Raw genomic sequence first — 26,973 nt, forward strand, 5'->3', positions numbered from 1 at the left:
CTGAGGCAACAGAACCTCTAGACTCACAAAGACTGACTTCACCATAAGGCCCACCTCAGGAGTTGTACAGATACTGAGACCACTCAACACAGAGCTCTGAATGTATCACCCTGGACAAAGCAGAAGTCTTCCACACACAAAAAAACAAACAAACAAAAAAAATAAAAAAAAAAAAAGAAAAAAGAAAAAACACCACCGGGAGAGTAATGATCCTGAGCAAAGCCTAGAACTGATCCCATGACAGTATACTCCAAGGACGGAGAATCCCCATAGCTCATAGGGCAAGTGAATTCCGTTTCGAATGACCCCAATATTTACTGTGCCAGGGCAGAGGGAAAAAACAAAAATGCAAAAAGCACAAAACCTTGGACATATATATATATATATATATATATATATATATATATATATATATATATATATATATACATTACCTTCGTTTATTATTGTTATTACTAATTTTATTTACCTAGCTATTTTGGTCGATTTCTCGGTTTGGATGTGATTACTGAAATTGTTGTCCCCAATTATTCTTTGTGTGTGTGTGTGTGTGTGTGTGTGTGTGTGTGTGTTTCTATTTTATTTTTTTTAATTTTTTTTTATTTTTTATTTTTTTTCCTTTCTTTTCTTTCGTTATGTGCTACACCATGTCTCTTATTTCAAGACCACGGCGAGTTTTTTTTTTTTTTTTTGTTCATATGTTTGTTTGTTTTTGTTTGTATTTTTTTTATCAGTTTTTTGTGGTGCTTATCGATATAACTGGAGTCCTCACTGGATATTTGACACTTCTTTTGGTACTGATGGGGTGTTTCACCTTCTTTTTCTCCTACATTATCCAAATCGATGAGGAGAACCTCTAGAAGGATTCTGCCCATTTTTGGGATATTAGACTCTTACCCCAGTTTACTCATTTTCTCCTTTTCAGGCAAAACCACCCAACTTGAACTGCTAGCCCTGCCCCCACTTAGAGGGGGAAATAAGGGAGGCACCAAGACCAAACTGATGCAAGACTACTAAGTAGTAGGTCAGATACAGAGGGGATCACATATTCTAGCCACCCTGGGGGTGAGGGAAGAAGAAATGAGAGGTAGGACAAAAACGGAGGTGTAGGGAGGACAATTTAGGGATGGGAATCCCCCCTGATTTTATGTAAATATGTACCTAGAATATTATTGTCAACATTATGTAAGCCACTATGATCAAAATAAAAATTAAAAAAAAAAAAGTAATTATTTAAAAAAATTGAGGACATTTTATGCTGTAATCTTTGTTTTCTGAGCAAAAATGGCATTATAGTCAATTTTGTGTGTGTGTGTGTGTGTGTGTGTGTGTGTGTGTGTGTGTGTGTGTGGTTTTTGGGTCACACCCGGCAGTGCTCAGGGGAAACTCCTGGCTCCATGCTCAGAAATTGCTCCTGGCAGGCACAGGGAACCATATGGGAAGTCTGATTCGAACTGATGACCTTCTGCATGAAAGGTAAACGCCTCATCTCCATGCTATCTCTCCGGCCCCTAATTTTTTTGTTTTTGTTTTTGTTTTTGGGCCACACCCGGCGGTGCTTAGGGGTTATTCTTGGCTGTCTGCTCAGAAATAGTTCCTGGCAGGCACGGGGGACCATAAGGGACACCGGGATTCGAATCAACCACCTTAAGTCCTGGATCGGCTGCTTGCAAGGCAAACACCGCTGTGCTATATCTCCGGGCCCTATAGTCAATTTTTTAAAAGGCACCGAGGGGAGAGTAAATGAACATGCAAGAAGTTTATAGTTATTCCCATGACAGTATATTTCAAGGGTGGAGAAACCCTGTATCTATTAGGCCAAGGGAATTCCCTTTCTAATGTCCCCAATATTTACTGTGCCTATGCAGGAAAAACAAAAACAAAAACAAAACAAAACAGCACAAAATAATCTTTTTATTTATTTATCTATTTATTTTTTATTTCTTTGTTTTTGTTTGGATATTGAAGTTGTTGTCTTCGATTTTTTTTCTCCTTTTTGCACTCCATTATGTTTTTATTTCAGGACCGTGGTTATTAAGTGGTGCTTGTTTTTATTGCTGTAGTGCTCACTGGATTTTTTTGATATTTCCTTTTGTATTGCTGTGGTGTTTCACTTTCTTTTTCCCTTTCTGTTCTCAAACTGAGGTTGAGAGCCTCTAGAAGGACTCCGTCCATATTCGGCTTATTTGATTTTTACCCCATTTTATTGCTTTTCTTTTCTTCAAACAAAACCACATAACTTGAACTATGTAGTTCCGCCTCTCAAATAGAGAGGGGAAATAATGGAGACTACCAAGACGGAACAGTTGAATGATCACTAAGTAGTAAGCTAGACACAGAGGAGATCACTTATACTAGTAATCGGGCGGTGAGGGTGGGGGATATGGGATGCATGATGGGAAAGGGGGTGGAGGGAAGACAACTTTGGTGATGGGAATGCCCCTGATTTAATGTTATTATGTACCTAAAATATTACTGTGAAAGCAATGTAAGCCACTTTGGTCAAAATAAAAATTATAAAAAAAGAAAAGAAAAGAAAACAAGCTAATGAAAAGGCAGAATAGAATATGGCATGTGTGAGGGAGAGGCCCTTTAAAAGAGCTTTTGAACAGTCTTCCATTGTTTCTCCGAACAAGTTGTATTTCATTATCTTTTGCCTTTCACCTTTTCTATGATCCAAGCTACATCTACCCTAATTGTCTATGATTTCAATTGTTTGCTTTGTTCCATTTTTATTCTGCAGAAATATATTTCACTTACACTAAAAAAAAAAACACACACACACACATTTAATATGGCACACATAGAAATTTTAGAGAAGGGATTAGAAATAATCAATGTTTTTAAAATAATCCTTGCTTTGATAAATGCTATAAATGAAATATTCTTTTTCACTTAAATAATATAATTAAACAATAATAGTATTTTAATTATACCACCCAATTAGGTGGTATATATATATTTGGAACTAGTGTTGAATTTATTATATTATTATTTTTTGATTTATCTCTTGAAGCTACACCTGTCTATGGTGCTCAGGTCTTATTCCTGGCAAGGGTCAGGATATAATACAGGATGCTGAGGATTAAATTTAGGAAGAACTTTTCCTGCTGTATTATCTTTCTGGCCCTATATTATTCTATTTTTAATGGTTATAACTTTGATAGTTTATTAATATATATATATATACAACACTACCATTATTATTGCCAGCCTAAATTAATTCAGTACAAAGTGTCAAATGCAATCTTTCCATGAGGAAATATGAATTGTCACAAGAACATAAAGCAAGGTTTGCTGGTTAGTTAGACAAAGTAAGTTTGAGTGGTACTGACTTACGATAGAATTAGAAAAACAAAGAAAACTTAGATTAAATTGAAATTATTCACTTGATATTTATATTTCTGATCACATTTTAATGCTTATATTGTTGACTAGCAAGATAACATGATTTTTGCATGAAATTTAATTTCATTTTAATTTATGAAAAAAATTTCTCCTGTATTTTATTTTATTTTATTTTTTAGTTTTTGAATTTTGGACCACACTCGGTGATGCTCAGGGGTTACTCCTGGCTATGAGTTCAGAAATTTCTCCTGGCTTGGGTGACCATATGGGAAGCCTGGAGATCTAACTACGGTCCGTCCTAGGTCATCTGCGTGCAAGGCCAATGCCCTACCACTGTGCCACTGTTCCAGCTCCTATATTTTATTTCTTAATATGTATGACATATAATGAATGTTGTACACCTAAATAAATGGTATAGCAAGGGGAAAAAGAATAAACAGCTGCCCATGACTCTTAAAAATAATCTCAGTAGTTATAAGTTATATACTTATACTTATAAGTAGTATAAGTTTAAATGTCTCTATGCATGTTCTGAGCACATTCACAAATCAATTGTTTGAAAATAAATGATAGAACATGTTTAAATTTTTTTAACTTTATTGTTCAGATACTACCTGACTGAGTTGATGGGGTATCTAAATATTGTTAATCTGCAGCCTTAAATTACATTAAATTATTTATCACTTCCTAGGCCACTGTCATGCACTGGTTTTTGCAAAGAAAAACTCTGGGGAAATCATTATATTTTCCCTCACATGCTTTTTTATTTATTGAAGATACATATCCCTATTTAAAAAAGTGAGGAAATGTATGTAAATTATATATCACAATAATTTTTTAAACTAATAAATAACTTCAAAACTAAATGAAGAGACTTAAAACAATTGACTGAAATGAACCAGAAAATCAGTTTACGTGGGAGTATTCTGGTAAAACTACTAACAATAAAAATAAACTTTTTATTTTGTTTGTTTGTTTTTTTTTGTTTTTGAGTCACACCTGGAAGCACTCAGGTGTTCCTCCTGGCTCTATACTCAGAAATCGCTCCTGGAAGGCTCAGGGAATATATGGGATGCCGGGATTCGAAACACAGTCCTTCTGCATGCAAGGCAAATGCCTTATCTGCATGCTATCTCTTGGCCTCAAAAAATATCTAAATAAAATTATTTTATCTGGAACAAGTTTTAACACAGAATCGAGGAAGCTATAGAAATAGGTATATAGATATAGATATAGGTTGTAGATTCTAATAGATAGTGAGGCCTTTTATCTTATTTTTTTGTTTCTGGGGAATACCTAGAGATGCTCAGAGCTTATTCCTGGCTTTCAGCTCAATGATGATGCCTAGGGAACTATAAGCAATGCCTAAAATCAAACCTTGGTCAGCAGCGTGCAAGGCAACCCTATATTCTGTAATTACTCTGGTTCTAAAGGAAAGGATTGAAAATGTCAACTACCATATTTCAATATACTATTAAGTGTTTAGAGAAGCAATAAAAATTAGGTTTATGCAGAAAAAAATTATGAAAAGTACACAAACATTTTTAAAGAATAGATATATGATGGGAACCAGAGCCATAGTACAGCAAGTAGGGCACTTGCATTGAACATGGTCAAGTCCACACAGCCCACCAGGAGTGATCCCTGAATGCAGAACCAGGAGTGAGCCCCTTTCTTCAAGATAAAACTGATATTCATATTCTGTTCTCTGATTAGACATAAATCTGATATATAAAGAATGTAAACAATTGAGAAAGGCAGGTCCCCTGTCTGTGACATCAGACTGGAAAAATCTACACCTGCCTAGTGGTTCCCAACTGCAAGAGACTGTGAGTTGTTGCCTGTGCATGTTTTTCTACTATCCTGTGTCCTGAACCTCTCGTGAGTGGGCTGAAAAGGGCTCAGAAAAATCGCTCTTTTAGAGTTATTCAGGCTGGGCCAGAGCACCAAGGAAGACTGCGTTGGAGAGTGAAAACAGGCTATCAGCAGTAAATTGCAGAAAGGTAGGTCCCCTGTCTGTGATGTCAGGCTGGAAAAATCTGTGCCTGCCCAGTGGCTCCCAAATGCGAGAGACTCTGAGTGTTGCCTGTATGTGTTTTTCTACTGTTCTGTGTCCTGAACTCTCGTGAGTGGGTCACTTCACTTCGTGGCCGTGTGCTCTTTCTAATGAATGAACGCCACTGCAACACACAGAAAAAAAATCACGCTAGGAACTGTGCTGGATCTCTGGAGCCCCGCATATCTCTCTGGACTGTCTTCTCTGCTGCGTGCTCGGGCCTAAGATTTGATCCTGTGTGTGGCTTCATCCACGGAGGGCTCCCCTTCCTTGGGTGTGAGATTACCAGCCCAGAAAGGGTGGAGCCAGAAGAGAGTGGCCATGCACATCATTTAGCTAATGAATACCACCACAACACGGAGAAAAACCCACAATACAAGTGTGATAATGGGGAAACAACGCAGGCTAGCACCAGGCATAGTGAATGAAGATGACAACTCTGATGACCAGAAAATGGCCAACCAACTAGTCAGTCTCTCAGATATGGAGTTTAGAGAAGAAATATGGAGGATGCTCACAGAACTCAAAGAAAACATAGATCTAGTTGAACAGAACACTAATAAGAACCAAGAAAATATGAAGACAGAAATCAGAAAACTCCAAATTCAAATAACAGATCAAATAACAGGTCTGAAAAACTCAGTAGATAAATTGACAGACAGAATGGATAACCTCTCCAACAGGGTAACAGAAGCTGAAGATACAATTAGTGAGCTGGAAGATGCAATGCATAACAACTCCATACAGCAGAAGAGATTGGAAAAAAGCCTTAAAGCAAAATATCAGACAATGGAAAAATTAGTCAAAGAATGTGAACAGATGAAAATAGAAGTCTATGATAAGCTCAACAAAATCTCCAGGAAAAATCAACGGTCAAGAACATCATTAAACAGAAACTACCAGAACTAAAGCATACATGTGATCAAATCCTGCATGCCCGAACAGTACGAACTAAAAGAGACCCCAGAAAAAACACCCATGACACATCCTAGTCACAATGATGAATCCCACAGATAGAGACAGAATTCTGAAAGCAGCAAGATCAAAAAGGGAAATTACATTCAAGGGAGCATCCTTGAGATTTACAGCAGACCTGCCACAAGAAACACTCAAGGCCAGAAGGTAGTGGTGGGACATAGTGACAAAATTCAATGAAATAAATGCTTTCCCTAGAATACTGCACCCAGCAAAACTCACTTTCAGGTTTGAAGGAAGAATACATGGCTTCACAGATAAACAACAGCTCATAAACTTTGCAGACTCAAAACCAGCCTTAAAAGAAAAACTGAAAGACCTAATTTAAGACAAGACTGACTAAAAGACACACCAAACTTCGACACAAAGATGGTACTAAATCCTTTGACAATTCTTTCTCTCAATGTCAATGCACTAAAAGCATCAGTTAAGAGACACAGAGTGACTAAATGGGTCAAAAAACTCAATCCAACCTTCTGCTGCCTACAAGAAACACACCTGAACAGTCAGAACAAACATAGACTCAAAATAAAAGGCTGGAGAAAATCATCCAAGCAAAAAACACCCATAAAAAAGCTGGAGTGGCCATACTAATATCAGATGATGCAAACTTTATACTCAGAAAAGTTGTAAGGGACAAAGATGGACATTTTGTATTAATTAAGAGATATGTACAGCAGGAAGAAATCACTCTCCTTAACATATATGCACCAAATGAGGGGCCAGCAAAATATTTAATATGATTGTTGACAAATCTGAAAAATAATATCAATAACAACACAATAATTGTGGGAGACCTCAACACGGCTTTGTCAACACTTGATAGATCAGCCAGACTGAAACCCAACAAGAATATACTAGACCTGAAAAGAGAAATGGAAGAAAGAGGCCTAGTAGATATATATAGAACACTTCACCCCCAGAAACCTGGATACACATTCTTCTCCAATGCACATGGGACATTCTCCAGGATAGAGTACATGCTGGCACATAAAACATACCTCCCTAAGATCAAGAGGATAGAAATTTTGCAGGCTACCTTCGCTGACCACAAGGTTCTGAAATTATATGTGAACTCCAAAGGGACTCAGAAGAAAAACTTTAACACCTGGAAGTTAAACAGCCTCATACTGAATAACCAGTGGGTCCGAAATGAAATCAAAGAGGAAATAAAAACTTTCCTGACACAAAATATCAGAATTTATGGGACACAGTGAAAGCAGTCCTGAGAGGAAAATTTATAGCTTTGCAAGCACACTTCAGGAAGGAAGAAGGGTCATACCTGAATAGCTTAATGACACAGCTCATAAAATTAAAAAGTGCTCAACAAAAGGAACCAAAAATAGGGAGACAGAAGGAAATAAAGCTGAGAGCAGAAATCAACGAAGTGGAAACCCAAAAAACAATCCAAAAGGTCAAGAAAGCAGAAGTTGGTTCTTTGAAAAAATAAACAAGATTGATTATACCTGAATAGCTTAATGACATAGCTCATAAAATTAAAAAGTGCTCAACAAAAGGAACCAAAAATAGGGAGTCAGAAGGAAATAAAGCTGAGAGCAGAAATCAACAAAGTGGAAACCCAAAAAAACAATCCAAAAGATCAACGAAAGCAGAAGTTGGTTCTTTGAAAAAATAAACAAGATCGATAGACCATTGGCAAAACTCAAAAAGAGAGAGAAACTTGATAACTCGTTTTAGAAATGAAAATGGGGAGATCACTACTGACATTGCAGAGATTCAAAGGGTAATAAGAAACTACTTTGAGAAACTCTATGCCACTAAAATTGAGAACCTGAAAGAAATGAATCAATTCTTCGACTCTTATAACCTTCCATAAAGAGGATGTAGCATATCTAAACACCCCCATTACTATCGATGAAATTAAAATGATAATCAAATGTCTGCCAAAAAACAAAACATTAGGCCCAAATGGATTTACTAATGAATTCTTCCAAACCTTTCAAGAGGAACTACTACTAATCCTGGCCAGGCTCTTTCATGAAATTGAAAAAATGGGAACACTTCCAAATAGCTTTTATGAAGCCAACATCACCTTGATACCTAAACCAGAGAGAGATGCTACCAAAAAAGAAAATTACAGACCAATATCCCTGATGAACACAGATGCAAAGATCCTCAACAAAATTATGGCAATTAGAATTCAATGCCTCATCAAGAAGATCATTCATTATGATCAAGTAGGTTTTATCCCAGGAATGCAAGGATGGTTTAATATTCATAACTCTATCAACATAATACAAAACATCAACAGCAAGAAAAATTAAAATCACATGATTATATCAATAGATGCAGAGAAGCATTTGATAAGATCCAACACCCGCTTTTGATCAAAACTCTCAGCAAGATGGGAATGAAAGGAACCTTTCTCAATATAGTTAAGGCCATCTACCACAAGTCACTGGCAAATATTATCCTCAATGGAGAAAAACTAAAAGCATTCCCTGTTAATTCTGGCACAAGGCTAGGCTGTCCTCTCTCACCATTCCTATTCAACATAGCACTGGAAGTACTTGCTATAGCGATTAGACAAGAAAAAGATATCAAGGGAATCCAGATAGAAAAGGAAGACGTCAAGCTCTCACTGTTTGCAGATGACATGATACTCTACTTAGAAAACCCTAAAGACTCTACCAAAAAGCTTCTAGAAACAATAGACTCATATAGCAAGGTGGCAGGCTACAAAATTAACACACAAAAACCAATGGCCTTTCTATACACCAATAGTAATAAGGAAGAAATGGACATTAAGAAAACAACCCTATTCATAATAGTGCCACACAAACTCAAATATCTTGGAATCAACTTGACTAAAAAATGTGAAGGACCTATACAAAGAAAACTATAAAACTCTGCTCCAAGAAATAAGAGAGGACACGAGGAAATGGAAACACATACCCTGCTCATGGATTGGCAGGATTAACATCATCAAAATGGCAATACTCCCCAAGGCATTATACAGATTTAATGCGATCCCTCTAAAGATACCCATGACATTATTCAAAGAAGTGTATCAAGCACTTTTGAAATTCATTTGGAACAATAAACAAACTAGAATAGCTAAAGCAATCATTGGGAAAAAGAACATGGAAGGCATTACTTTCCCTAACTTTAAACTGTATTATGAAGCAATAGTTATCAAAACAGCATGGTATTGAAATAAAGACAGAGCCTCAGATCAGTGGAATAGGCTTGAATACTCAGAGACTTTCTCCAGACAATCATTTAATATTTAATAAAGGAGCAAGAAATCCTAAATGAAGCAAAGAAAGCCTCTTTAACATGTGGTGTTGGCACAATTGGCTAGCCACTTGCAAAAAATTGAACTTAGACCCCCAGCTAACATCATGTACGAAGGTAAAATCCAAATGGATTAAAGGCCTCTATATCAGACCTGATACAATAAAGGTATATAGAACAACACATAGGTAAAACACTTCATTATATTGAGACTACAGGCATCTTCAAGGAGGAAACTGCACTCTCCAAGCAAGTGAAAGCAGAGATTAATGGATGGGAATTTATTAAGCTGAGAAGCTTCTGCACCTTGAAGAAAATAGTGACTAGAATACAATTGCCACCCACTGAATGGGAGAAACTATTCACCCAATACCCATCAGATAAGGGGCTAATCTCCAAAATATACAAGTCATTGACAGAACTTTACAAGAAAAATACATCTAATCCCATCAAAAAATGGGGAGAAGAAATGAACAGACACTTTGACAAAGAAGAAATACATATGGTCAAAAGACACATGAAAAAATGCTCCACATCACTAATCATCAGGGAGATGCAAATCAAAACAACTATGAGGTACCACCTCACACCACAGAGATTGGCGCACATCACAAAGAATTCGAACAAGCAGTACTGCGGGGATGTGGAGAGAAAGGAACTCTTATCCACTGCTGGTGGGAATGCCGTCTAGTTCAACCTTTATGGAAAGCAATTTGGAGATTCCTCCAAAAACCAGAAATTGAGCTCCTATACAATCCAGTTATACCACTCCTAGGAATATACTCTAGGGACACAAAAATACAATACAAAAATCCCTTCCTTACACCTATATTCATTGCAGCACTATTTACCATAGCAAGACTCTGGAAACAACCAAGATGCCCTTCAACAGATGAATGGCTAAAGAAACTGTGGTACATATACACAATGGAATAATATTATGCAGCCGTCAGTAGAGATGAAGTCATGAAATTTTCCTATACATGGATGTACATGGAATATATTATGCTGAGTGAAACAAGTTAGAGAGAAAGAGAGAGAGAGAGAGAGAGAGAGAGAGACACGCAGAATGGTCTCACTGATATATGGGTTTTAAGAAAAATGAAAGACATTCTTGCAATAATTTTCAGAGACCACAGAGTGAAGGGCTGGAAGTTACAGCCCACTTCATAACCTCACCACAAAGAGTGATGAGTTTAGTTAGAGAAATAACTACATTGAGAACTATCCTAACAATGAGAATGTCTGATGGAAATAGAAAGCCTGTCTAGAGTACAGGTGGGGGCGGGGTGTGGAGGAGGGATATTTGGGACACTGGTGGTGGGAATGTTGCTTTGGTGATGGGTGGTGTCCTCTTATATGACTGAAACCCAACCACAATCATGTTTATAACCAAGGTGTTTAAATAAAAAATATTATTAAAAAGGAATGTAAACAATTGAATATGAGGTTAGAATATGTAAATATATAAAAATACAAAGAAATATATATTTTAGACATATACTATTTATTTTTTTTTTGGCTATACCTAGCAGTGCTCATATGCTGACTGTTTCTGGTTCTGTGCTCAGGAGTGATCCTTTTCTAGGTTCTTTATATTATATGTGGCACTAGGGATTGGAAATAGGTTTGTGACATTGTACAAGGCAAGCAACTAATCTCTGATACTCTTATTAGCCCCAATTCTGGATAATTTTGAATAATTTATTGTTTGGCAATTTGTAAAAAGGAATGGAACTTTGGTTAATTTAACATTAATAATATGAGATATTCTTAGCACCTTTATCGCTACCCACAGAATAACGATTGTGCTTCAATGGATGCTGACATTGGATGATCTGATAACACATGGCTGTGATATGGTCATGAAATATTTACCTGAATCTTATTTCACTGTGAATATCTGCTCTTCATTATAGCATCTCTTGTGTTCTCCAGTATTCTCTACATTGTAAAGATGGTATAATGTACTATATACATTTTTAAATTGTTTTTGTCTAGTTGTGAGTCCAGAAGAGCCTTCTTGGGTTTCTTAAATTGTGATATGTTCTTTGTAGTTAAGATCTCCAAAGTGGTGCAACCAATAGTTTCTCTCTCTTTTTCTTTGGCTTTATATTTCCTTAGATAATTCTGACTATTTGTTTTGTACACTATAATAAAGTGATTTTGGTTTGGAAATGTGTACTCTTCCATTCATTTAAAAATTAGTATCATTATTTACTTTTTTTCCTTTCTTTTCTTTTTTTGGGTCACATCCAGCAGCACTCAGACTTACTCCTGGCTCTGCACTCAGAAATTGCTCCTGGCAGACTCAGGAAACCATATGGGATGCCAGGATTCCAATCACCATCTGTCCTGTCAGTTGTGTGCAAGGCAAATGCCCTAACACTGTGCTATCTCTCCAGATAGTATCTTTATTTTCTATATGATATTTAGTCTTTTCCCTTGTGTTTATAGTTCTGCTGCATTAAAGCAGTAAGAATTGTGTCCAAAAGCTTCCAAGATATATTTTTAAGGACTGAAAAGGTTTGTGAGTTACTATAGCTTTTCTAAAATCAAAATTTCTTTGGCTGAAAGTTCAAAGTTAAGATATCAGCAATAGGACTACTGAGAATTCTGTTTATGGGTGATTGTCCTTCCACTGTAACTACCTTGTCCTCTTTCTTTGCATCTTTGTTCTCATAATTAAAAATAAAAATGAAAAAAATGTAAAAAAATAAAATTTTTTTTCATGAGGTTAATTGACTCTAAAAATATAAAATTTGTCAGTATATTATAAAAGAATCCTGTAAATAAGTTACTCAGATGTTAATTTTTTTTCGGCCACACCCGTTTGATGCTCAGGGGTTACTCCTGACTAAGCACTCAGAAATTGCCCCTGGCTTGGGGGGACCATATGAGATGCCGGGGGATCGAACCGCGGTCCTTCCTTGGCTAGCGCTTGCAAGGCAGACACCTTACCTCTAGCGCCACCTCACCGGCCCCTAGATGTTAATTTTTTTAAATAAAAATAAGCTTCTTTATAAAAAAATTTATGTTAACACTGGTTGAATTGTATTTTCTGCTAAATAAGTTATTTATATAGTTCCTAATATATAGGAATAAACAAAAATATGTTTCTTTTGTAAAAGCATGTGTGTGCACATTTATACAAACACAAAAACATACTCATACACAAGAATACATTCCTCCTGAGGCTTATATAAATTAGCAGTTTAAAGTCCTCACAGGGTGCAGTCAGGGAGTGTCAAGCTGGACGCTCATCTCAGTTAAACAGTCTGATTATAAGGCATCAGAAAGTGTCAAGTCTTTATAGTCCAGTTGGCAATTCTCTTGGAGATCTAATTAAATTAATTGTTTTTGATTGTCATTCATAAATCATAACATCCATAAAATCGTAGTAGATAAAACTTAAGAGTTTATTAGACTAAGGTGTATTCCAATGATTTGTTTTATACTGTAGTTAAATTGTTAACTCTTTTCTTAAGAATGAATGTCTTTATTATAGATCCTCAAAAATATATATGAATAAATGCAGAAATTTTTCATTACAATGTAAATAATTATTTTGATACCTAGGTATTTGAAGAACTAGGAAGCCCTGACACATAGATGCTCATGCATAACCAAGCTTTTGTTATATGAGGAATAATATAAAATTCAATAATGCTTATGACTCATAATATATAGATTGCTGTATCATTAAATTTTAATGGACTTTATGCTCTTCTGTGATGTGTGTATACGTGCATGTGTGTGTGTGTTTGTGTGTTTAAGAAGGTAGAAAGAGTGAAGTTCTTTAACTCAAGGTAATTTTATTGAAATTAAACCTTTTATTTTTTTGAGGCGGGGTCATTTGGGCCACATCTGGTAATATTCATAGTTTACTCCTGTTTTTGTGCTCATGAGTCACTCCTGGTGGTACATGGAGTACCAAATAAGGTGCTGGGAATTGGATCAGGTTCAATATGTGCAAGAAAAGCACCTTAACATTTGTACTTTCTCTCTAGTCTCCCAAATAAAGTTATTTCACTGTTCTCTTTTTAAGACAATATTTTATCCTTCTTTCTGACTTTTAAGATATGGCTTGGTTTTAGCTTAATGAGTGTCTTTAATTCTCAAAAATAATTTTAATTGGGATCTTTATTTTGTAGAATTACTCTCATATTTAGTTAATAAAAAGTACTTTGTAGTTGTAAGCTAGCTGATAATGTTCTGTAAGCATATTTTCTCAAATTTTCTATGGAGGAAATAAATTCTTTCTTCACATAGAATTTTATTTTTAATAAAAATTTATAATGGAAATTCTTACTGTTTTTTTTATTGGAGTCAGAATTCCTGATTTGATCTGAAATGCTTAAAGCTCATCTGTTCGTATGAAAAAAATTTTCATATAGGATAATTGAGATAGTTGTAGAATTATTCAATGATTTCATGTATTTAATTTCAGAACTTACTTACACTACCTATAAAATATTAAGTAACCAGAAATTTCAAGTAAAGAGTATTTTTCTTGTCTCAAACTTTTTAAAATGTCTTTAATATTACTTCACAACTCTCTTCACAAGTTTCTATGCTTTGCTTAGTAATCAGTTTAGAGAGATTTTTCCTATTGCAGATATGTCAAGATTTTTCAAGCTCAGGATTGCCTTTTCCTCCTCAAATGTAGCACTTGTTACAAATCTAATAACATTGAGTTCTTTCACTAGCTTATTACATTCCACTGATGCAAAACCACATACTATGCAACATTCATAAAGTTTTCATAGAAAATATAATATCTACCACCTTAAAAATTATAACAGCTAGTCTTTTGATAGGTTTATTGGTTAGTTCTCAAAATTTTCTTATAAGTATCAGATGAGAAAAGGAAAGTGTAAAATATTCTAATATTTTTTTGATCAATTAAACCAAAATTTGGATAACTTAATTAAAATGTTTAATAAATTCTTCTGGAATATATGTGATCCATAGTAAAGTTATTTTAAACTAAGTCACAGGTAGAGTACCAGTGACAAATACTATTTAGTATCTCACTTCATTTGTAGTTGGTCCGTGAATACTTGAGTTTAACTGGGCATCCCTAATCTGATGACAATTGATAAAAATCTCATAAAGTCAGCTGTCAGATAAGTTTTATGCAGCAAACATTTATTATGCACAAACAGTTTCTGCTATAGGTCAGGGTTGAACCAGCCACACACCAGAACTAGAACTAATGAAAATTTCAAACTCTAACCGTCATCTTCATATCCCTCATTCCTCTATAGTTCCTTTTTTGGGGGGTGGGGGGAGTGTGCTTGGGCCACACCTTGTTGTGCTTAAAGGTTACTCCTGGCTCTGTGCTCAGAAAGAGCTCTTGGCAGGTTCAGGGGACTATTTGAGATGGATGGGAACCCTGTTTTGTCCTGGGTGGGTAGGATGAGCAGCATGCAAGGAAAATGCCCTACCACTGTGCTATCACTCTGGCACCCTATTCCTCTATAATTCCTAATAGACTAAAACCTTACAAGGAACATGCATAAAACTAAAACTGATGTCACATTCCAGTCCTGAAAGTGATGCTGCTGCCGTCTTTGGAGCCTATGTCTGCTGCTGCTGCTTTGTTCTTAGTTCCTTGACCGGAGTATTTCAGCTTGGGTAGGAAAAATTTTTAGAAGCTTTATTGCTCAAGAAGAAAAACGGAAAAGAAGAAAAGAAAGAAAGAAATGAAAGAAAGAGAAAGGAGAAAAAAGAAAATAAGAAAGAAATGAAAGAAAAAGAAAGAAAAAGCAAGAGAGAAAGAAAGAAAAAAATCTGTATAGCAAAGAAAAATTAGTGTTTTTGAGAACCATTGTATGTAACAAAATGCCAACGATATACTTGTTTCAATTGTGACTGAGAAACAAAATTTAGGGATTTTAAAACAGAAACATTTTTGTAACAGGGTACATTTATTGTGCTAGACTCCAGTGTGTTCTCGTATCCAATTTCGATAGGCTGTCACTCGTGTGTATACCCCAGGCTTATCTGGTAGACCACATTGATAACCCCAGCTTACTATCCCCACCAGGAACCAAAGTCGCCGTGAATCTTCTTGTACCAGAGGGCCACCAGAGTCTCCCTGAAGAGAAAGAAATGCGTAATTACTTAGTGTGAGCACAACCCCAACTATTAGGAAGTTTATTTCTAACTTTAGTTTTTATGACAATAAAAGTCACATTCATAAAAACAACAAGAGTAGTAACATAATCTGATAATATATAACACAAACCTAATCTTTCCTATATAAATATACCATCTTGCAGAAATTTCCTGAATAGCCAAGTGTTGTTCCTTCAGCAAGTGTAAGACTAAGGGAAGCACCTTTACAAGGAGCTGACTGATATTTTTTCTTCAGGAAACTCTCTGACAAACTCCTTTTCTATATTGTGTCCACCAGGTATAGCTTTAGACTAGGTTAGTTTTTCATGCTCCTGTGTCTTATATGTATGTCTTTAACAATCTCTTCTGTACTTTTTACAAGAATTTTTGTGTCTGTTTGGATTTACTCTGACAAATTATTCTTATGTACTAAATGCACTTCTCTACATATTCATTTGTTTTCCTGATTATACCAAAAGGGACATCAGATTGCCCATCTGGCCCATCAGTGACCACTAAACACTAGGCTTCAACCCAGAGATGATGTTAAGAAAATATTTGTTAAATGAATAAATTTTTAGAAGTCTCCTATTCAGTAATACCCTGCATACATGATGTATATCATCAAAAATTTGTTGACGAATAACCAGAAAGATATTTTTATATTTCAATGAGTAAAACACTTTTTATGAAACACCAGCCAATTATAATAATAAATATACTAACATTATAATAAATATAAATATGATAGCAATCTGCATCTAGTTAGTGAGGAAACAATTTTGGTACATTTTACATGCTATTAGCTAATTTGTCATGAGATAAAATATGCTTGAATTATCTAACTTACCAGATATTTGAATTTCATTAAATTAGATAATTATTTCTTTGCATCTTCGTTTTCTTATCTGTCAATGGTGTATTTTTATGCTTACATAAATTCAACACACATAGCACTTTGACTGAAGTTTGGCATAAGCCAACACTAATGAAAGTCAGCTATTATTTCAAGTGCTTCTTACATAGCTTGCTATTCATTTGACTCTCCTAGTAGCTAGTTTTTTCATTCTCACTTAAATACTAGTTCAAGTAAGAAGGGCCAGTTTCTGTAAATCAGCAACAAATATGACATTTGTGATATGCATCTGACCTTTATAAAAATAAACATAATTAGTCTGCTAAGCTTATTTTATTTATTATTTATCTCATTTGGGTCACACCTGACAATGCTTAACGACTATTCCCAAATTAGTGCTTGGGATTTGCTCTTGGAATTATTAGAGGTACAATAGAGTACCAGGAATCATACCTTGGTTTCTATACACAAACACACACACACACACACACACACACACACACACACACACACACAAATGTGCTCAAGCAAACTTGAGCTATCTCCTTTGCCCCTTCCTGTTATACTTAGTTTACTTTATTATTTTATTTCAGATCAAATTATGGAACAAAGATTTATAATTTCAATTTTGTAACTTTGGCAGTACAAATTGTTAGTGACCTTGTTTTGTTTGAATAAGCTTGAATTTAAATATATTTTAGTTTGAATATAATTCAATCTGACATAAATTTGAAGTATAACATGATTATTTTAAGTTTGTATGTGTATTTATACATATATATGTCATTATTATACACAGTGTGTGACAATGTACATTTTAATGGAAATCATACTTCAATATAAATTTACCTAGCTAGCTGAGTGAAAAGCAAGTGCCTTAACCCTATGCTCTTACTTTGGTCCTGCAATGACATTCTTTAAGTGAGTAGAACAAAGGACAGTGAAATTTGTATGAAAGTACCAACATCCCTGAATGGCTTTAGCAAGCCTGTGAAAAAAGAATAATGGGTGCATCATGCTTGAATATATTGGATAGCTACATACACAGGAATAAAACTTTATTTTCATCTTGCACTATGCACAACGGTTATCTCAAAATATACAAAATGATTGTAGATTATTTTTGAAACCACACAATCCAATGAAGAGAACTTAGGCAAAATGTTTTATAATATTGACTGCTCTGCTATATTTAGGTATTTGATTCTAATGTCAAAAGAAACAAAAGCAAAAATAAATAAATGGTATTATATCAAACCAAAATATATTGCAAATGTTACAATTAAAAAAATAAATTTTTTACAAATGAAAAAAGATATTCCCAAATCATCTAAAGGCTAGTAAATTATTAACAAAACCTCAGAACAAGAAAATAAATAACCCCATAAATAATCTCTATTGCATAAAATATTAAAATTGTTCACCCTTAAAAATGGGAAGAGCTGATCAGATATTTCATGAAAGGTTTGCATATGGGCTCAAACACATGAAAAATGCTCATTATTATTATTATTATTATCATCAGGTTTTATGTTCAAATTTTCTGTATTCATTACAATTTTTTATCAGAACAATACAAGCAAAAAGAGATGCCACCTCACACTACTGAGAATTACCTGTATCTAAAAGTCTTGGTAATAACACAAGTTTGTGTGGAATGTTAAGACAAAGGAAACTTCATTCATTGTTGGGATAATGTAATTTGGTTCAGTATTTATGGAAACCATATAGATAACTCTCATAATATTAAAAACAGATGTGCCTAATGATCCAAAAATTCTAATACTAGCAATTTATTATGATAGCCAAGATCTGATAACAGACCAAGTGTCCAATATTGGAAGAACAGATAAGAAAATTGTTGTATATTTATAATGAAACAACTATTATTCAATTATTATCAAGAAGAAATAATTCCATTTGGTACAACATAGGAGAAATTGGAGGGTCATACTAAGTAAACTAAATTGTAGGATAAATCACATATAATCTCACAAATAGTAGTGGTCACTGAAATAAAACAAGAGAAAAAATGTCGAAATAAAATGATCCCTGAGTTTCTGACCTTAGAACTGCTATGACCCTGGCATGAGACATGGTTTAGTAGGACGATATGGTCCAAAAATATGGTGGAAGGATATAAGTACTTACATGTGATTGTGGTATTAGAACAATAACTTTGAATATACATGAAATTTAATTTCTAGAACATATATTATGATAATTTAATCCTATCTCAATAAAACAAATTGAAAAAATTAAAAGATGAACTGAAAATGTAAGTAAAAATTACTTAAAATAGTGCTTTATAGATTCATTGACTAAGTATTCATTGCATCTAATCTTTAGTAGTACATTAAATAATAATTGAATTTGGATGTTATTTTTTTTTTTTTTTTTTTTTTTTGGTTTTGGGTCACACCCGGCGGTGCTCAGGGGTTACTCCTGGCTGTCTGCTCAGAAACAGCTCCTGGCAGGCACGGGGGACCATATGGGACACCGGGATTCGAACCAACCACCTTTGGTCCTGGATTGGCTGCTTGCAAGGCAAACGCCACTGTGCTATCTCTCCGGGCCCGGATGTTATTTTTTTATAGATAAAAATTAATCATAGAGCTAAGGGATTTAAATCTAGGTTTATCTGGGTTGAGCTTGGGAGGTTAATCACTCTACAATTTGGCTTCTCATAATTAATGTTTGAATGGTAGAGAAACTTCATTAAACTTATTTTATCTGTAAAGTTTGACCTTAAATTTTGTATAAAATCAGTTCTGTGTATTTTAATTATGATGTCCCTACTTCTCATGACATCACTTTCCAGTATACACTTGAAAAGTTGGAAGATGAATGAATAACATAATTCATGAATTTACCTGGCATGCATCTACTCCACCTTCAGGTACTCCAGCACATATCATTCCAGAAGAGATCATTCCATTATAGCTAGATGGTGCATTACATACTTCATTACTTATTATGTAGACCTGTGCCTGTTCTAGATCTGGAACACTGTGGCCTGTTAAAAATAAAATCATAAAGAAAATAGGTTTCAGAATAACAAATTAAGGTCTATGGGGCCTATGTGGATGAATAAATGTATCGCAAAAATTAATAAAGGAATCGATATAGACAGTGAACTTAACAATTTCTTCTCAGAAAAATATCTTAAAATGAGGATGGATAAAAGATGAGCTTTTATAAGGATGAGAGAAACAATCTAATTTTTTCTTCTTTTCTCTCCCACCCTTCTCTCTCTTTATCTTTCTCTCACTTTCCCTCTCTTCTTCTCTCTAGCCATCACAGCTGGGCTCCAACTAGCCATACAGTCCAAGAAGCTAAGGCAAACTGAAAGAGCAGCAGAGGGTCCTTTTTGTGACTCAGAAGCACCAATTTCACACCCAGGTAGACCAAGAAGTGGTGCACCGTTAGCAAGCCGCATCGCAGCACATATAAATACTTCCAGACTGAATAATTCACAATGGGAAAGCAAAGCAGAACCATATCCCACTAAGTGAGCAAAGATGGTAGTTCTGAAAAAACAAACTAGTATTGCAAACTATAAAACCTCTATGAGAAAGACATAAGAGAGGAAATGTTGAGGATGTTTGTGTAATTCAAAGAAACTATGGAAGATATAACTAATAAAATTTAAGAAGATATGAGATCTGAAATGTAAAACTTCAAACATAAATGACAGAACGGAAAAATTAGGTAGATGAAATGAAAAATTTACTGGAAGGCCTTAATAGCAAAATAACATCTCCTGAGGACGGATTCATTAAACTCAAGTAGGATTTATATTATGCTCCAGACAGCAGCAGATGGAATATTAAAATAAACAAGCGGTTGACAGAGAATGTTGGAATGAATTCAAGAGGAACAATATAAGAATCATTGATGTCCCTAAGGGTAGAAGACAAGTTCTATGAAGAAATAACATTCAAAGACATCATTGCAGATGTTGCAGAGCAACAGAATGCCTGCACCTACACTCTGAATGCCCAAAAAGAATCAGCTAAAAGAGATCCAAATAAAAATACTCCTAGACACATCATATTTAGAATGATAACAACATTAGATAGAGATAGGATAATGAAGTCAGCAAGTCTAAAGAATGAAATCATGTAAAAAGGAGCTTCCTTAAGAATTACAGCAGATTTGGCAAAACAACTTTCCAGGTCCAAAGACAACAGACAATGAAAAAGATGCCTCACCAAGAATCCTTTACCCAACAATGTCTCATTTTTATTTGAAGAAGTAATATACATATTTATAGATATATAAATATTTAGGAAATTTATAGACACAAAACAACTATAAAAGAACTGAAGGGGTATTTAAACAAGATGAATTTTATCCAAACCGTAAAGTTTTACCCCCATTCTATTTCTTTTTTTTTTCCTTTTTTTCTTTTCAAACAGAACCACATAACTTGAACCATCTTGCTCTGCCCTCAAATTGAGAGGGAAATAACAGAGGTACCAAGTCCAAACAACTGTATGATCATTAAATAGTAATAAAAATGATCAGACTTAAACACCAAATCCAAAGCCAATGACAACAGAATCAATACCCAATATACAACAAGCTAAGACACAGAGGGGATCACTTATACCAGCAGCACGGGGCGGGTAAGAGAGGGGAATATCAGATGCATGCTGGAAATGGGGGTGGAGGGAGGTCAACTTTGGTGATGGGAATTCCCCTGATTCAATGTTAATATGTACCTAAAATATTACTATGAAAGATATGTAATCCACTTTGATCAAAAATTAAAAAACGATGGCACAAAATCCCATGACAATAATATTTCCCCAAATCAATGTACTAAATGCACCAATTATGAAACACAGAGTGGCAAAATGATTTAGAAAATTAAAATAAAACCAGTGGTACAAGAAGAACAAGGATCTACTTAAATGCAAAGCATTCCAACAAACACACCAAACCTTGATAAAAAAATATGACACTAAATCTTATGACAATAATCTTTCTCAATGTAAATGGCCTAATTTTTTTTAAGTAAGATGCACAGAATGGCAAAACAGACAAGAAAGTAGGGTTCAACTACTTTCTTTTCTTTCAGGTTTTGCTACCTGAAAGAAATACATCAGAGCAAACATAATCAGAGAAGAAAAGTAGTCAGAGCAAACATAGACTCATAATCAAAGATAGAGGAAAATCATTTAAACTAAGCAACTCTTATAAAGGCTGGTGTGGCCATATTAATATTAGACAAGAGGGTTTAGGAATAAAAATATTATACGAGACAAAGATGAACATTTTTAAATAAATCAAGGATGTATACACAAAGAAGAAATAATACTCCTAAACATATACACATCAAATGAGGGGCCAGAAAAATACTTAAAATAATTGCTGATAGATTGGAAGAAAGATATCAATAGCAACTTGATAATAGTGAGAGACTTCAACACTGCTCTGTCACTCTTTGACAAGTCAATCAGGTTAAAACTTAACAAGAATAATGCTCTAAAGTAAGAAATAAAAAGAGAGTAGCCTAATATATATATATATATATATATATATATATATCTTAATCCTCAGAAATAATACATATTCTGGATAAACATTCTTCTCTAATGCAGATGGCACATTCGCAAGATAGACCAGGGGCTGTGCCATAAAACATACTCCATTAAATCAAGAGAATAGAAATTGTTTCTAGTATCTTCTCAGATCATGATACACTAAAATTTGAAGTAAATCACAGATATAGTGAAATAACTTTAACACCTGGAAACTAAATGGCCCCCTACTAAAGAACCAGTGGATCACAGACAAAATCAAAGAGAAAATAGAAAGATTCTTGGAAATAAATAAAATGAGAATGAGGACATGAACTGTCAAAATTTGTGGGACAGCAAAACAGTACTAAGAGGGAAATTTACAGTTTTGCAAACATTCATTAGGAATGAGAAATGGCCTACATACATGAAGAAATTAAATCCCTGCTTAAGCAATTAGAAAAAGAGCAACAAAATGAGCAGAGAATAGGCAGGCCAAAAAATAAAATCTCCGAGCATAAACTAATAAAGTGGACATTCCTTCCAAAGTCTAAAAGGTCAACAAAAACAAGAGTTGCTTCTTTGAAAATATAAACAAGATTGATAAATCATTAGCAACACTCACAAAGAAAGGGAGAGAAAGTTGATAATCAGAACCAGAAATGAAAAGGGAGATATTACTATAGATACTACAGGAATTCAAAGGGTTTTCAGATTACTTTGAGAATATTTATGCCACAAAACAAGAAAACCTGGAAAAAATGGATACATTTTGAAATGCTATAACATCCAAGGTTAAACCAAGAAATCTGGAATACACGAACAGGTCCATCACAATTAAAGAAAATGAAATTGCAATTAAAAGACTTCCCAAAAACAAAAGCTCAAGACCAGATGAATTCATTCGTGAATTCTTTCAAACCTTTAAACAGGATCTACTAGGAATCCTTCTCAAGCTCTTCCAGGATATTGAAGAAATGGAAACACCCTCAAATAGTTTCCATGAAGCTAACATCACCTTGATATCAAAAGCAGTCACACAAAAACAAAAAAGAGAATTATATACCTACAACCTTGATGAACACGGTGCAAAAATCCTCAATAAAATATTAGCAAGTAGAATCTTATAACTCATCAAGAAATATACACCATAACCAAGTAGGATTCATTCCAGGAATTCAAGGAGGGTTTATCATACACAAATCAATCAATGTAATACACCACATCAATGAAAGAAAAACAAAATCCATATAATCATCTCAGTAGAAGCTGAGAACGCATTTGACAAGTTACAGTACCAGTTCATAATAGAAATTCTCAACAAGGTGGGAATTAAGGAACTTCTCAATATTGTCAAAGTCATTTTTCACAAACCCATTGCAAAGTTAAACTCAATATGGAAAGACTAAAACCCTTTTCTCTCAAATCTTCCACACAGCAAGGTTGCCCCTTTCACCACTTTTCTTTCTTTTCTCAAAGCTAGTCTTTAGCTTGCTTAATGTATGAAGAGGTGATAGCATGCTGTTGAAGTTTTCAACTGCTATGTGTCATTACTGTCACCTTTTATTTAAAGTCTTTTAGCAGTTACATATTTTTGCTGGTCCCCATTTGGAGGCATATCTGTTTAGGAGTGTGATGTCTTCCTAATGTACATATCCCTTGATTATTAAGAAATGACTATGTTTTATAACATTTTTGAGCCTGAAGTTATGTAATCTGATATTAGTATGGCCACTTTTTGAAAAAGTTGTTTGCTTGAATTATTGTCTTCCAACCTTTGGCTCTGGCTCTGTTTTTCTTGCAGACAGCAGAACGTTGAATTCAATTTTCTGTTTTTTGAAAAAATTCTTTAATCACCATGGTTACAGAATTGTTCATAGTTGGGTTTTAGTCATATAATAAATACCAACGTTCACCAGTGTATCATTCCTGCCACAAATGTACCCATTTCCCTCCCACCCTGTTATCCCTGCCTGTCTTCGGATAGTACATTTTACTTCTCTCTCTGAAACTATTGTTTAAATTATGTTAATGAAATGGTGAATTGCATGTCACTTTACCTCATTTTAGAAGCCAGTTGTATGAGCACTCAATTCCAACTATTATTGTTATAATAGACACCTCTCCACTCTAAGTGCATTTACTGATCTTTGTGGCAAGCTTCCTACCATGGAATGGTTTTCCTGACCCTCATCTCAATTGTTTCAGAATATTACTACTGTATTATCTTTTTTTTTTTCCTGAGATACTTACCATTATATCGTTTTGATCCCCATCCTGTGACATATGCAACGGAATTAGGTAGAATATTCTGGGTAGCCTCTGGGAGACATACTCTATGGATATTTTTGGTAAATTTGACACTTCTCTCAAGTTTCACAGCTGCAATATCATTTTCATGAGTTGCAAAAATGTAATTGCTATGAACTTTAATCGTTTGTACTCTTATGATCTGCTTAGGAAATCTTGTGGAAATACCAAAAGTAGCAGTCCATTGACGAGGATCAGATTTTCTAAAAGACAAAAATCATGCTATTTTTTTTATAACAAGCTTGAGAACATTTAAAATATTTGCATATTGTTTAGTCATTTCTGGCCACCATCTAAGAATGTCATGATCAACATAAGTTTGCTAATTATTTTTGTTAATTAATAGCTAGGAATTAATTCATGAATCTAACTTAAAATGATAGGTCACTTGATAAAATAAACATATTTTATTTTATTTTGGTTTCTAGTTTTTGAGCTCAGGGGATCATATGGGATGCCAGGTGTCAAACTTAGGCCAACCACATGCAAGGCAAATGCTCCATCTGCTGTACTAGCTCTCCAGTCTTCAGTTGATTTTAAACCAGTTCTTTCTGGTCTTTTCTTTTCTTTTTTCTTTCCTTGAGTCCAGCTTAAATAGTAACAATAAGATTGTGCATCTTTTCTTTTAATGAATATAAATATATTGTTTTATGTATTAATGTGATAGATGTAGAAGCTTTTGATACTTGTGTATATTTGTGTGTATGTATAAAAGAGAGTCTATTCAAGAGAGGGGAAGCACACTAACATTTAAAAATATAAACCTTAAACAAAACCAGAGTAATAGCACATAGGGTCGACTACTTGCCTTAATATATGTCTGACCCTCAGTTGATTTTTGCCATCCCAAATGGTTTCATGAGCCCTCAGAAGTGATCCCTGAGTGTATATACAGGAGTGAAGTCTGAGCTTTGCCAGTGTGTCCCAAAAAAGGAAGAAAAAAAAACCCCTCAAACCCATAAATTTAAAAATAAATAAAATAATATTTAATATTTAAGTATATGAAATATGTTTACTAGATCCATGAGAAGATATAAAATAAGGACAATATATAATACCTAAAGTGTTAATATACCAAAGGGTAAATATACCCAAGTGTTTAAATATACCAAAATTATCTATAGGTGAATAGCTGAGAAAAAACTGTTGCATAATAGCAGCTAATTTAATAGGAAATTCATTAAGGGTGAAATCAGGGAGCTAATCGATAATATCAACATATAATTAAATTATTAGTCTTGTGATACATGTAAATTATGACAATAATGGCATCTAAATATATATTTATAGGAATGAAAAACATCAAAAATGCTGGTGAGAATTATGAACTCTTCTATATTTTTTGAAGATCAATTTCTTTTTTGTGTGTGTGTGGCTTTTGGAAGCATTCAGAGGTTTCTTTTGGATCTGTGCTCAGAAATTACTCCTGGAGGTACTCAGGGAACCATATGAGATGCCTGAATTCAGTCTGGGTTGTGCTCCTTAGAAGGCAAATGCCCCCACTACTGTGCTATTTTTCTGGCCCCAATTATTTGGAAAGCATTTGACTAGCAGACTTTATATACTTGTGGATACATATTTAAAGAAAAGTTTTGAAAAGTTATAGAAACAATTACATATATGCCTACATGTCTTTCAGATTATATATGTGTATTTGAAGTTTAAGAAAATTAGTTGGATGAAGGAATATGATGAATTTATGATTGGAACAGATAAATCTTCAGGTTTAAACAAAATAGCAATAATATTTTAATATAATACTACTTAAATAAAAATCATACATATATTTAATAAAACAAACAACCCACCTATATGTCTTATAAATACCTATAATTTCTATATGGAGAAACATAATATATTTTATATATTAAGAAAAGGTCATCGATATTTTTGTGAGGCTTATGAGAAAAAGGGATGATAATGGAAAGATATATAAGAAAAACATATAGTGATGAAAATAAGGATCTGTGATTTGAAGGGCTGATAAATCAGCATTTCTAAGGTTGAGTAAAATATAAACTTAGGCATTTTGAGTAATGTATTTTAATATTTAGGTAATTAACTGGTATAGAAAAATGAAAATTTTATGTTTAAGAATTTTTTCCCTGCTATAGAGATATTACAGAGGTTTAGATGCATGCCTTGAATGTGGCTGATCCTATATATATATATATGATCCTAGATTAATATATGGTACCACAATTTCCTGAGCATTACTGGTGAAGCATAAAATGTGACTCACAATACCACCTTATATAGATGAAAATGTTATTTAAGACAAGTATATAATTCAAACACAATACTTGGATCAAATTAAGCACTCACAAAAATGATTACTTTCATTAATTTTGATCAACAAGTCATTACTAAGCATCTACCTTCTATAAGAGCTTGTATACATTTTTGATGAATATAGCATAAGTAATTATGCTCTTTGTCCCTGAGCAGCTGTCCATACCATCCATATTACTGGAGGAGGCAACCTATCATAAATGACAGGGATCACTATTAAAGACGGG

The 26,973-nt window shown here is 34.2% G+C and overlaps 1 protein-coding gene across 1 annotated transcript in view; it reads right to left on the reverse strand.

The window, feature by feature from the left end:
• Nucleotides 1–15,578: 15,578 nt before the first annotated feature.
• TMPRSS11D (transmembrane serine protease 11D) overlaps nt 15,579–26,973 on the reverse strand; it is a gene marked incomplete at its 5' end in the record, with an annotated part of 36,288 nt that continues 24,893 nt past the window's right edge. The window contains 3 exons of the mRNA XM_049789849.1: nt 15,579–15,740; nt 19,490–19,632; nt 24,398–24,657. Of these exons, the coding sequence (XP_049645806.1) occupies nt 15,579–15,740; nt 19,490–19,632; nt 24,398–24,657 (565 nt within the window). The remainder of the gene's footprint in view (nt 15,741–19,489; nt 19,633–24,397; nt 24,658–26,973) is intronic.

Source organism: Suncus etruscus, chromosome 16 (genome assembly GCF_024139225.1).
Source record: "Suncus etruscus isolate mSunEtr1 chromosome 16, mSunEtr1.pri.cur, whole genome shotgun sequence".
In the NCBI taxonomy this organism is placed as follows: domain Eukaryota; kingdom Metazoa; phylum Chordata; class Mammalia; order Eulipotyphla; family Soricidae; genus Suncus; species Suncus etruscus.